General features: G+C 39.9%; 1 protein-coding gene across 1 annotated transcript in view; it reads left to right on the top strand.

Annotated features, from left to right (window-relative positions):
- The window catches only part of LOC126190740 (cartilage oligomeric matrix protein), a 428170-nt gene that overhangs the window by 281744 nt on the left and 132196 nt on the right, over positions 1-14230 (top strand). Inside the window, exons 4-5 of the mRNA XM_049931233.1 lie at positions 11033-11186; positions 12511-12543. Of these exons, the coding sequence (XP_049787190.1) occupies positions 11033-11186; positions 12511-12543 (187 nt within the window). The remainder of the gene's footprint in view (positions 1-11032; positions 11187-12510; positions 12544-14230) is intronic.

Below are 14230 nucleotides of genomic sequence, written 5' to 3' on the forward strand. Positions count from 1 at the left end.
TACATCGCCCTTGTATAGACCCTCTATATACTCCTTCCTCCTTTCTGCTTTCCCTTCTTTGCTTAGAACTGGGTTTCCATCTGAGCTCTTGATATTCATACAAGTGCTTCTCTTTTCTCTGAGGGTCTCTTTAATTTTCCTGTAGGCAGTATCTATCTTACCCCTAGTGAGATAAGCCTCTACATCCTTACATTTGTCATCTAGCCATGCCTGCTTAGCCATTTTGCACTACCTGTCGGTCTCATTTTTGAGACATTTGTATTCCTTTTTGCCTGCTTCATTTACTGCATTTTTATATTTTCTCCTTTCATCAATTAAATTCAATATTTCTTCTGTTACCCAAGGATTTCTACTAGCCCTCGTCTTTTTACCTACTTGATCCTCTGCTGCCTTCATTACTTCATCCCTCAGAGCTACCCATTCTTCTTCTACAGTATTTCTTTCCCCCATTCCTGTCAATTGTTCCCTTATGCACTCCCTGAAACTCTGTACAACCTCTGGTTCTTTTGGTTCTTTCAGTTTATCCAGGTCCCATCTCCTTAAATTCCCAGCTTTTTGCAGTTTCTTCAGTTTTAATCTACAGTTCATAACCAATAGATTGTGATCAGAGTCCACATCTGCCCCTGGAAATGTCTTACAATTTAAAACCTGGTTCCTAAATCTCTGTCTTACCATTATATAATCTATCTGATACCTTCTAGTATCTCCAGGATTCTTCCATGTATACAACCTTCTTTTATGATTCTGGAACCAAGTTTTAGCTATGATTAAGTTATGCTCTGTGCAAAATTCTACCAGACGGCTTCCTCTTTCATTTCTCTCCCTCAATCCATATTCACCCACTATGTTTCCTTCTCTCCCTTTTCCTACTCTCGGATTCCAATCACCCATGACTATTAAATTTTCGTCTCTCTTCACTACCTGAATAATTTCTTTTATCTCATCACACATTTCATCTATATCTTCATCAACTGCAGAGCTAGTTGGCATATAAACTTGTACTACTGTAGTAGGCATGGGTTTAGTGTCTATCTTGGCCACAATAATGCGTTCACTATGCTGTTTGTAGTAGCTTACCCGCACTCCTATTTTTTATTCATTATTAAACCTACTCCTGCATTACCCCTATTTGATTTTGTATTTATAACCCTGTATTCACCTGACCAAAAGTCTTGTTCCTCCTGCCACCGAACTTCACTAATTCCCACTATATCTAACTTCAACCTATCCATTTCCCTTTTCAAATTTTCTAACCTACCTGCCCGATTAAGGGATCTGACATTCCACGCTCCGATCCGTAGAACGCCAGTTTTCTTTCTCCTGATAATGACGTCCTCCTGGGTAGTCCCCGCCCGGAGATCCGAATGGGGGACTATTTTACCTCCGGAATATTGTACCCAAGAGGACGCCATCATCATTTAACCATACAGTAAAGCTGCATGCCCTCGGGAAAAATTACGGCTGTAGTTTCCCCTTGCTTTCAGCCGTTCGCAGTACCAGCACAGCAAGGCCGTTTTGGTCAGTGTTGCAAGGCCAGATCAGTCAATCATCCAGACTGTTGCCCCTGCAACTACTGAAAAGGCTGCTGCCCCTCTTCAGGAACCACACGTTTGTCTGGCCTCTCAACAGATACCCCTCCGTTGTGGTTGCACCTACGGTACGGCCATCTCTATCGCTGAGGCACGCAAGCCTCCCCACCAACGGCAAGGTCCATGGTTCATGGGGGTAGGAATATTTTGATATACACATTTGAAACCGTCTTTTTAAGCCCATATGTTACGCTAAAATCTAACATAGGGTTTCATTTAAAAAACCAGAGATGGACTCATATCTCTGTAATAAAAAATAGCACAAACATGAAATGTGATGAATTCAAGTCGCCCCTGTCCCTACAATTCACTGTCCAAACGTCATCTTTGTATCTATTACGGTTGGGGAGATACCTGCCTCACCCTATATATATATATATATATATATATATATATATATATATATATATATATATATACTTTTTCCTGGAATAGATTTGCCAGTCTTGTCTTTCCTGCGATGCTCCACTTTATCGTCCATCTTCGAAAACCCTAGCCTGCTTCAGTGCCTTTATCATCATGACCCACCTTCCTTACATCTTTACACACTCCATATCCTTTCCCAAGGCAGTTTTAACCACCTTCCCACTTCAGTCATTAATTCCTCGCAGAGTTATACTCATCCTGTCAACTATACAATATATTCTAGCTTTTCCACTCCAAATGGAGACTCCAACCCACACTTTCACTCTATAGTTGCAATCATAGCAGAATTAGCCTGTGATCTAAACTATAGCCCCTACAGCTTAGAAGTTTCACTGACAGCATTTCGAGAGGATGGTTACAATTAAAGTGCAACTACTCACAAAGGTCCAGTGTGGGCTACAATTATCGTCTGGCAACGAAACTTGGTAGATATTATAATGCGTTAATGTGGAACAGACGTACTCTGGAAAAAAAGCAGTTACAATTTTGGCCATCAGATGAAAATGTGGCGCTGTACAATATCTCGTAGACGTCTCCATTGCTCCTGTTGAACAAATTATGTAAATGGCAGTTAATAATAACATCAACAGTATGCCTTTCTCACTTTTTTGACATTTTCTGGCCACATACATACGGAAACATTTCTATTCTTTTTTTTTTTTGCATTCAAAGCACCAGATTTTCACCTGGTGGCCAAAATTGGAACTTTTTTTTCAGGGTAAATAGGTTCTATATTAATGTATGTGAATATATATATAAAGTTTCGTTGCCATACGATAATTACAGTCCACACTGGACTCCTATGAGTAACTTCACTTTATAACCACCCAGTGGAGTGTGCTGATTGTTTTACAGGATATAAATTTCAAGTTATCATTTATTAACACATCGTCATATTACACATCATTGTAAAAGAAGTTACACCATCGTCGATCACACCGCAGTTTAAAAGCAACCTGCATTTCAGCACATTTGGTAATAGACAAAAGACAGATATTTCGGCTTGGAAGTCAATAGAACTGTTTACAAATTAGTGCTCGATTTCCTTTAAAGCCACTCTTCAACACGCCACTCCAAAAACATACATACAAACATATATCAGTTGGCTTCACATATATTAAACCTTTCACATTGCCTGAGCACAGATAGCGCACGAAACCTCAAAACATTTAAATGGGGCAATCTTGCACATACATTTCACCATCTGCCAAGCGATTTCGGGATTAACTGGGAAATAAATATTTAAAAGGAAGCAAATGGTGGCAACTTTCATAAATCAAACATCTAATCAGACATGAGATTCCTTGACGTCACTTAAAGGACACAGCTACAACATGTGCAATCAGTAAAAGCTAAACTTTTACACAAGGGGCGAAAGAAATCTTAGTATTCAAAACAAAGGCCTCACTTATACGACGGTAGTCCCAATGCATGAAATGCGTGCGTGAAGATCGGCGGATCTCCCTGGATAATCTCTGCACGTTGGTTCCTGAGGTCCCCGAAGCAGCGCTCACAGAATTTGAACGGAATCATTGAACTACCGGAAGATGGGTGCGGCAAAGGGTTGATGCTTCCCGCGCATTTCTTCACCGCTCTGCAGCCGAACAGGACAACTTTCTGGACTCAGTTGTCACGGTGACGAAACCTGGGCATACCAGTTTACACCTGAGACCAAGCAACAATCACGCCGGTGGCGGCATCCTTCTTCGCCAAAGCCGCGGAACTGGTGGCGAGCTGATATGACATGGGCACACAAAAACTGCCACAGTTTCTACAAAGATGCATCGACAGAAATGGTGATTATGTCGAAAAATAGCTAAATGTTCAAGCTGTAAACTGATGTAAACCATTGTAGAAATAAACATGTCTATGTACTTATAAAAAAATAGGAGACCTTGCTTTTTGGGATTACCCTCGTACTAAAGACAAATGGACTGACATATGTAGTACCACAAAGTATGAGCTCGTGCTAGGAGGTAAGACTAAGGCGACAGAATGCATGACATAAAATATGACAAAAGACACAACTGAAAGGACAACAACTTAACAAACCACAATGATAACTTAAAACAACATCACTCATATGCCACTCAACCACCCTCATCATCATCATCATCATCATTTAAGACTGATTATGCCTTTCAGCGTTCAGACTGGAGCATAGCCTCCCTTATACAGTTCCTCCATGATCCCCTCTTCTGATGTTAAACCTATTACTTCAAAATCATTCTTAACCGAATCCAGGTACCTTCTCCTCGGTCTGCCCCGACTCCTCCTACCCTCTACTGCTGAATCCATGAGTCTCTTGGGTAACCTTGCTTCTCCCATGCGTGTAACATGACCCCACCATCTAAGCCTGTTCTCCCTGACTGCTACATCTATAGAGTTCATTCCCAGTTTTTCTTTGATTTCCTCATTGTGGACACCCTCCTGCCATTGTTCCCAACTACTAGTACCTGCAATCCTCCTACCTACTTTCATATCCGTAACCTCAACCTTGTTGATAAGGTAACCTGAATCCACCCAGCTTTCGCTCCCATACAACAAAGTTGGTCGAAAGATTGAACGGTGCACAGATAACTTAGTCTTGGTACTGACTTCCTTCTTGCAGAAAAGAATAGATCGTAGCTGAGCGCTCACTGCATTAGCTTTGCTACACCTCGCTTCCAGTTCTTTCACTATGTTGCCATCCTGTGAGAATATGCATCCTAAGTACTTGAAACCGTCCACCTGTTCTAACTTTGTTCCTCCTATTTGGCACTCAGTCCGTTTATATTTCTTTTCCACTGACATTACTTTCGTTTTGGAGATGCTAATCTTCATACCATAGTCCTTACATTTCTGATCTAGCTCTGAAATATTACTTTGCAAACTTTCAATCGAATCTGCCATCACAACTAAGTCATCTGCATATGCAAGACTGCTTATTTTGTGTTCACATATCTTAATCTCACCCAGCCAGTCTATTGTTTTCAACATATGATCCATAAATAATGTGAACAACAGTGGAGACAGGTTGCAGCCTTGTCTTAACCCTGAAACTACTCTGAACCATGAACTCAATTTACCGTCAACTCTAACTGCTGCCTGACTATCCATGTAAAGACCTTTAATTGCTTGCAAAAGTTTGCCTCCTATTCCATAATCTTGTAGAACAGACAATAACTTCCTCCTAGGAACCCGGTCATATGCCTTTTCTAGATCTATAAAGCATAGATACAATTCCCTGTTCCACTCATAACACTTCTCCATTATTTGCCGTAAGCTAAAGATCTGGTCCTGACAACCTCTAAGAGGCCTAAACCCACACTGATTTTCATCTAATTGGTCCTCAACTAATACTCGCACTTTCCTTTCAACAATACCTGAGAAGATTTTACCCACAACGCTGATTAAAGAGATACCTCTGTAGTTGTTACAATCTTTTATGTTTCCATGTTTAAAGATTGTCGTGATTACTGCTTTTGTCCAGTCTGATGGAACCTGTCCCGACTCCCAGGCCATTTCACTCAACCACCCTGTCTCTCAAAAAACTAATCAGTTTCAAGGACTGCTAAACAACGTCACTCACACGCTGATGAACTTTATGTAAACATCACATTGCTGCAGCAGTATGCAGAAGTAAACAAGAAAACAGACACATGGTGAACGATGAAAAACAGACAATTTGACTCCAGCGATTACTAGTTTGGTCGCCGTCTATCCTCTTGTGACCACAGCTGAGCACCATGATAACATGGTCCAGACATTTTCGCATCCATCCTTGTCGGAGCGTCAAAGGCGTAGTATCTACCCGGGTGCCGTCCTGAGTACACAAGAGCGAGAAGTAGCGGCAGCCTGCAATCGTTGCCCGTAGCTTCACTGCATCCATCCGGTCGTCGTATTCCGTACACGGCAGCGAAAAGTGGCAGCCTAACAGCCTGCAGTCGTTGCCTGTAGCTCGACACTGCCCTCGACGATCAGTGGTGTCTGCTTCTCAGCGCACTCTAGCCGACAGTGTGTTCACTTCCTCATCCTCAGGCAGACCCAGCGAGACTGCACACCGGCCGACGTCGCAGTGCAGAGATAGACATCCTCCTTAGCCACAGATAACAACAGCCACGCTGCATTCGCGGCATGCCTATCTGACATAGACAGGCAGAGAAGTTGCTAGATTGGCTCACTTCTGAAGGTAGCTAGAGTACAGGGAGCGAAAGGTGATCTGCAACGTGTGCTGCAAGCAGGTTACAGTTGTAGGAGATAAAGGACAGGAAAAGGAAGCAGTAGTTGAGAATGGAGTGGCACAGACTTGTAGCCTATCCGCGATGTTATTCAGTCTGTCGGAAGAAAGCCAGTAAAAGATATAAACATGGAATCAAAGTGCAGGGAGAGCAAATGACTATACTGAGCCATACTGCCTCTATAGCATTTCATAATTGAGAAAGTGTTGCTGGTGCAGCATTTCGTGCAACGAAGAGACCTTGTAACACTTATATCGATTATAAGTAGGGGTTATATTATGTTGTGTATCTACAATTATGGAGTGTGTATTCTGTGTTAGTTAATGTCATTGATTTCTGACAGGAAATTTAGAGTTTTGTAATGTATATATGAAAAAAGCGAAATGATTTGTTAAAATAAAAAAATTTTATTACTATCTGTACGTTTTTAAGAAAGACAATGTTTATTGGAAGCTGGTTCATGCTTAGGGCACTTGTATTTTTAATATATATATATATATATATATATATATATATATATATATATATATATATATATAAAAGACGTAAGAAAGTCCCTCCACAACAGAAGTGGCAAGACGCGATGTAAAAGGTGGTTATGGCGGTCGAACTGAACGGCTCCTTGGTGTGAACAGCACGCAGTATGTGGCTAGCAGTAGCACGGTACACTTTGACGGTGCTGAGAGAAGCAATTGGAAGCTGCTTTATAAAGTATTTTGCCCTGGATGTGGATCTGACCTTTATTTGGTATTCTCGGGAAAAACGAATGGCTCTAATATGTTGAAAATCCGACGCCAAGAAGAGATTTTATAGAGCATTCGAACATCAAGAGTCATGAGTACAGTTAGCCGCCATGTCGCCTGCCACCAAAACTTCGCCATTGATTTACTAACTTCATACATCAATCTATGTATATGTGGATGGACCACTTAATTTATGTGTGTGTGGTTTTAATAATAATCCAAATGCTATAAATCTGTGTCCGGAACCATATCTTCTATCCTGATCACGAACCTATGCAGGGTCCTCTCCTAAGTGCTACTAAAACCGAGTATCCTGTTTTAAATGAACAGTTCTTGTATTCAGGTGTTTCAAAGTGATTTTTTTTTTGTTAAATGTAAAATGTGTAATAAAAGTTGAAGGTAAAACCACAAAAGTGAAGTTAAATAGGATTTTGCTAAACTACTCTTAGTTTACTACAAAGTAGAGTTTTGCAGGAATACAGTGCCAGATTGTGTAAATGTTATTGTCTAACATATCTGCTTCACAGATGGTAAAAAAGACAAATAAGTTAAGCTCATTTTTAAAATAGTAGTGTTTTGATTTCTATCATGAATGGTTCCTTTTCCGAAGTTGATTTAGCTCAATGTTGAATTTTTTGTCTTGCAAAGTAAATTGTGGACTACTCCAAGTGAAGTGAAGTATTAGTTTGGTTTGAATTAGTCTTTTTGACTGAAATAATCATAGAGTTTGACTAGTAACACTACACTAGTTTATGGGTCCACATCATATTCTCCACATACTAGAAAGATAATTGGACTATTACTGATGCTAAGGAAAACTGATAAATGAAGAGGAGTATAAGCAGTGTATTTATGACATTATTTATCGGTATCTTTATTCGTGTTTCTCTCACGTCAGTTAAGATAGGAGCTCCTCATGTCCAAATTTAGTTCTACTCTTCATGCAGCAACATTTCAGTATTGGTTTAAGTAATGATCTTGAGCATAGCTGTTATTAGTACGAGCTTGATGCGAATTTGCTTTCCATAATTACTGGTGTGTGCGTTATTGATAACCGCTGCTGCACACAGTTCAGAGTGCCCAGTGTCAGCTTGCATCCTGTAAACTTTTCTAAGGGAAATATCAACGAAAGTAGATTAAATAACCAATGTTCAATTTTCTTAAACATATATTTCCAAATCAATGTGCCTAATTGGGCTGGCGACCGTTCGTTTTTTCATTCACATATGATTTTTACCACTTTCATTAACTCCCAAGGTTAAAGTCCGTTTAGTTTTTCTTTTTAATTTCACTATATTCAAAATTATAGTCCTATACCTTTGTCCACTAGATACATGCTCAGTCAAATTTCGAAATCCTCTCAGAGGGTAACATTAGCTTGTTTCAGGGTACGCTTGTTCATCATACGTGGCAAGTTAGTGTTATAAGTGGCATTTCCCGTGACAGGACTTAATAAGGTTCGGTTGTTAGGGAAGAGTAACGTATAAAACAGGCTAGCGTTATAACCTCTCGATTATGTCCCATAAAGGCTCGATGGGTGGCCAAATCATTCGCTGGAACTGTCAGTGCGTTCTTCAAACCAACAGCGAACAAATGTGGCCTGGTGATATGGGTCATTATCATTCACAAAAAATTCAATCGTTATTTGGAAATATGAAGCCCATGAATGGTTACAAATGGTTTGCAGTCAGTGACCCAGTCCATTGCATGTAAACACAGCCAACACCATTATGGAGCTTACTTTCCAGTCATCTAGGGCCTAACCGATATCATCAAGTGCCCAGGAGAGGCAATGCCAGCGATGTACTGTTAGCAAAGGAACTCGCGTTGGTCGTCTGTTGCCAAAGCCCATTAATGCCAAATTTCGCCGCATTCTCTTTCTGCGGTTATTGCACACATTGTGTGAGTTAATAACCAGCATCAAAACCGATATAGGGATTAGTGAACACAGGCTTGTCGTAGCGAGATAGAATATTGTAATCCTCAAATCCTCGAAAAATAAGCGAAAAATAAGCGAAAAATATACCTATTCAAAAAAGCAGATAAAAATTCACTGTACGCCTTCCTGAGAGATAGTCTCCACTCATTCCGAATCAATAATGTAAGTGTAGACCAGATGTGGCTTAAATTCAAAGAAATAGTAACGGCAGCAATTGAGAGGTTTATACCAAATAAACTAACAAACGACGGAGCTGATTCTCCTTGGTACACAAAACGGGTTAGAACACTGTTGGAGAAACAACGAAATAAACTTGCCAAATTTAAACAGACGCAAAATCTCCAAGATTGGCGATCCTTTATAGAAGCTCGAAACTTAGCGCGGAGTTCAATGCGAGACGCCTATAACAGTTTTCACAACGAAATTTTGTCTCGAAACCTGGCAGAAAATCCAAAGAGATTCTGGTCGTATGTGAAGAACGTTAGCGGCAAGAAACAATCAATGCCTTCGCTGCACGATAGCAATGGAGATACTACCGAAGACAGTGCTGCCAAAGGGGAGTTACTAAACACAGCCTTCCAAAATGCCTTCACAAAAGAAGACGAAGTAAATATCACAGAATTCGAATCGAGAACAGCTGCCAACATGAGTAACGTAGAAGTAAATATCCTCGGAGAAGTGAAGCAACTTAAATCACTTAATAAAAGCAAGTCTTCTGGTCCAGACTGTATACCAGTTAGGTTTCTTTCGGAGTATGCTGATGCATTAGCTCCATACTTAACAATCATATACAACCGCTGGCTCGATGAAAGATCCGTACCCAAAGACTGGAAAGTTGCACAGGTCACACCAATATTCAAGAAAGGTAGTAGGAGTAATCCACTAAATTACAGGCCCATATCGTTAACGTCCATATGCAGCAGGATTTTAGAACATATATTGTGTTCGAACATTATGAAGTACCTCGAAGGAAACGGTCTATTGACACGCAGTCAACATGGGTTTAGAAAACATGTAACAGACCTACTAAGGAGACTGCCTACACTACGGTTGTCCGTCCCCTTGTAGAATACTGCTGCGCGGCGTGGGATCCTTACCAGGTAGGACTGACGGAGTACATCGAAAAAGTTCAAAGAAGGGATGCACGTTTTGTATTATCGCGAAATAGTGGAAAGAGTGTCACAGAAATGTGACAGGATTTGGGCTGGAAATCATTAAAAGAAAGGCGTTTTTCCGTTGCGACGGAATCTTCTCACGAAATTCCAATCATCAACTTTCTCCTCCGAATGCGAAAATATTTTGTTGACACCGACCTACATAGGGCGGAACGATCACCGCGATAAAATAAGGGAAATCAGAGCTCGTACGGAAAGATATAGGTATTCATTCTTTCCGCACGCTATACGAGATTGGAATAATAGAGAATTGTGAAGCTGGTTCGATGAACCCTCTGCCAGGCACTTAAATGTGATTTGCAGAATATCCATGTAGATGTAGGTGTTGCTTGTCTGTTAACGTTGACAAGTCTACGCAAACACTGGGGCTCTCGGTCGTTAAGTGAAAGAGATCGGCTACTGCATTGTTCGTGGTGAAAGCTAATAATGCCTGAAATTTGCTATTCTCTGCCCACTCTTGACACCGTGTATCTGGAAATACTGAAATTCGTAAAGATTTCTGACATGGACTGTACATAAATCACCTTAGTACAAATGAGAGCTCCTCCAGTGCACTACCCTTTTACGTCTTGCTTACGCAACACTACCGCCATCTGTATATGAGCATAGCACTATCCTATGACTTCTGTCACCTAAGTGTATGTACACCAAACGCCAATAGCCCGCATCTCGTGGTCGTGCGGTAGCGTTCTCGCTTCCCACGCACGGGTTCCCGGGTTCGATTCCCGGCGGGGTCAGGGCTTTTCTCTGCCTCGTGATGGCTGGGTGTTGTGTGCTGTCCTTAGGTTAGTTAGGTTTAAGTAGTTCTAAGTTCTAGGGGACTGATGACCATAGATGTTAAGTCCCATAGTGCTCAGAGCCATTTGAAGCCAAACGCCAATAATAAAGATAGGCAGCCGGTTGCCCTGCTACAGTTTGTGACTGACTGTGGTGTGTGCAGTTCCGGGAGCGGCGCTACGTGCTGGAGGTGGACGACAGCATGGGACTGCGCTCGGCGCTCAACCGCAACAACTGCCCCGAGCAGCAGGCCGCCAACATCATGCAGGCCATCCAGCCGGTGCCCAACGACATCACGCCCAACATCATACGACGCAGTGAGTACACGGTGCCAAGTTTTTCTCACTGCTGACTGTCGCTATGCACCATGCGTACAGCTGAAGGCCCCCCGAAGACGACCAAACAATTTGTCAAATTTCGCTTGTTTGTCCAGCTATTTGGCATTGTGTTGCTTTGTTTGATGTATTTGTCAAACAAGAACTATGTCTACGTGCTTGAGAGTAATTATGATCGAAGGCTGATTTGAAAAAAAAAAAATTCAACCATTTACGCTTGCAATTGTCAACAACAGCCAGTTGCTTGCTTCTTGACGACAGATTGAACCAATGTTATTAATTCGCCATGCATTTTGAGCTAAAAGACTCTCACTGCAGTTTATCTCTTTCTGTCAAGAGTTTCTACAGTTTTTTTAATTTAAGAACAAAAGACTAAATGCACGCAAACAAAAGTTCAAAGGCCATTACCAAAATGGTAGAGATCTGCATCTTTCTCATCCAAATATTAAACAGAAAGAGGTAATGAAAAAAATCAGTATTCTACGTTCGACATATATGCGAAAGCACAAAAAAAAATAATATCGTCTTTTAATACTTCATTTATTGCTTTACGAGTTTCCACAATAATGTAATTAAGTGTATGACGTGCAATGCAGGATAAAATTTTACATCATCAAACTCTGTTCCAGTTGCCAGACATCTCAAAGTTATGGATAATCGTTGAGAAACTGGAACAGATTTTCACATAGCTGTATTCTTTTAGATTGTGTGGACGAATTACCTCTAACAACTTATTAAAGGTTTGCCTGCCTGTTCTGAGAAAGTTGATGTAATCATCAGGTTTTGACTGTAGTGTTGTTTTTAGCAGAGTTTCGTGGGTATATTTATCTCTCAGTTTCAACCATCCCAAGGACCATCATTTTGTTTCCTTTTCCCTCTTTATACAAAATGCTATAAGTCAACCCAAAACATGATTTATCGGCATTGGCAGCCATTCCCACCAGTGCCAAAATACAGACGTGTGCAGAACATGAGGACAAAAGTAATTTTCGTATGACGTGTCACTGCCAAGTAACATAGCTCGATGAAATTTGGACCATAAATGGTAATACTCCGACAGTATAGTACAAAAGGTAACTGAAAGAAATAAGCAATGAGACAAACTGGAAAGAAGTTTTATTCAGAGACAATAATTACAGTGAAGTTACCGCGATTCTCACTATATCACTATATCAGTTTATAGCTATAAAGAATCTGAACTGGTCCCAAACAAATCACTTTCTATTGTGGAAATGTATCCTAATTTACGCAGTAAAATTAACTGAGTATATATGACATTTGAATTGTTTCTTTTTCTCTTTTTCAGGTGACATTCCAATATCGCACTGTGATGACAGAGGTAAGCATTTTTACAATTTGTTTTACATAATCGTTAAGTGATGAAAATGAAATGTCCACTCACTTTTCAAATCTGCCGTTTTGCCGGAACTGGTCATTAACTAGTTAGTTAGTTAGTTAGAGAGATGTTTTATAGGCCACTTAACGATGTATGATAATGATAAGTCAGTTTACACATCAAAAAATTTGAATTTAAATGTGGCTCAATGCTGACCACTTTCAGACTAGTTAATATAAAAAAGAAAATTTAGTTTACTAACAGAGATAAGTACAAGTTCCTTCATAAAAGTGAAATAGAAGAAGTTGCCTGAAAGGAACTTTTATAGCTTACTTTCAAATTTTGCTTTGCCATCCGTCAGTCATTATACACCAGTAGTTAAATCATAAAAGATTGTTATCAACATAATTAATCCCTTTTTGAGCTAAAGCCAGTTTGAATGAAGGTTGATTGCATTTTTTATTCTTGTATTTTAATAGTATATATAATTATTCCTTGTAAATCCTGACCGATTGTATACAACATTTTTATCGAAAAATATAAATACTGTAACACTGTGGTTAAAATAACTGACTCTAAAGAAAGTTCTTCTCATGACGAACTTGGACGAGCACTGGGATAATTTTCTTACTGCATGTTTTTGTACTTTGAAAACAGAACATAGTCCTATGGCATTGTTGGGTGAACATACACAAAATACGTTGATTTGCGTATTTGTTTCTCGCCAAATGTTACAATGACACAGTGTACAAAAGTAGCTGAAACTATTTGTGTAAAAGGCAGCAGAATGCGTTATTTATGCAGAGATTCAAAAGTCATTAGAGAACAGTCCTTTAGAGAAAGACAGACAAAAGTAAAAACTCATTGGCACTTCAATGTTTCTATTTTCTTCTTCAGTGACTTGTAATTATGATGGCCAACATCAATGTTGATTGTACACAAATTTCTGACTGTAATCACGCACCTACATCTTGACATTTACCTTCGTTTATTTTCTGACATTTAATCGAGTCCCTATTAGTATATACCTAAATCCACAACTTCAGCATATAATCTTGCCTTAGCTGATGTCGTTTCGTCCACAGTTGCAGGTCCACAGCTTCCTTTAATGTGTGAGGTAAATTCAGATTTCAATAACAAAGAAAAACTTAACAAAATGGTTATTATCAACATACCATACTATTACTCAGTTTGAAGTGATAGAGTCCATACTCTGCAGCACAACTGAGACAGCACTTTTGCAATGGTGGTGTGTAACATCATTGTTATGACATCAAAAACACTGTATGTCTCAATTACAACACGTTTTTTAATCCAAATTATGTTCTACATACTTTCAAATTATGACGAAGGCTAATTTTGTGGAAGATTCATCAAAATAGCTACTGTGGACCATCATAGGTTGCCAGTTCTAGAAAGGCTAAAGACAAAAACAAAATTCACTACAAAAATAAAATGGAACAGAAAGCAGATACGGATATCAAATAGTTATGTGTGCTTACGAAAGTATGAATTTGTTAAGGCAAAGTATTTTGAAAGTTCTCCATTCTCTTTATTAATGTGATGATTAATTAATAATAGCTGAGTACCTGGGACTACCCCAGGCATTTATTCCTCTATTAGTCCATCTCCCCCTTCTCCCTGCCTCTGTTCATTTCTTACTCCCACCTCTCTCTTCCTGTCCGTCCCT

The sequence above is a fragment of the Schistocerca cancellata genome, chromosome 6 (genome assembly GCF_023864275.1).
Source record: "Schistocerca cancellata isolate TAMUIC-IGC-003103 chromosome 6, iqSchCanc2.1, whole genome shotgun sequence".
Classification (NCBI taxonomy): Eukaryota; Metazoa; Arthropoda; class Insecta; order Orthoptera; family Acrididae; genus Schistocerca; species Schistocerca cancellata.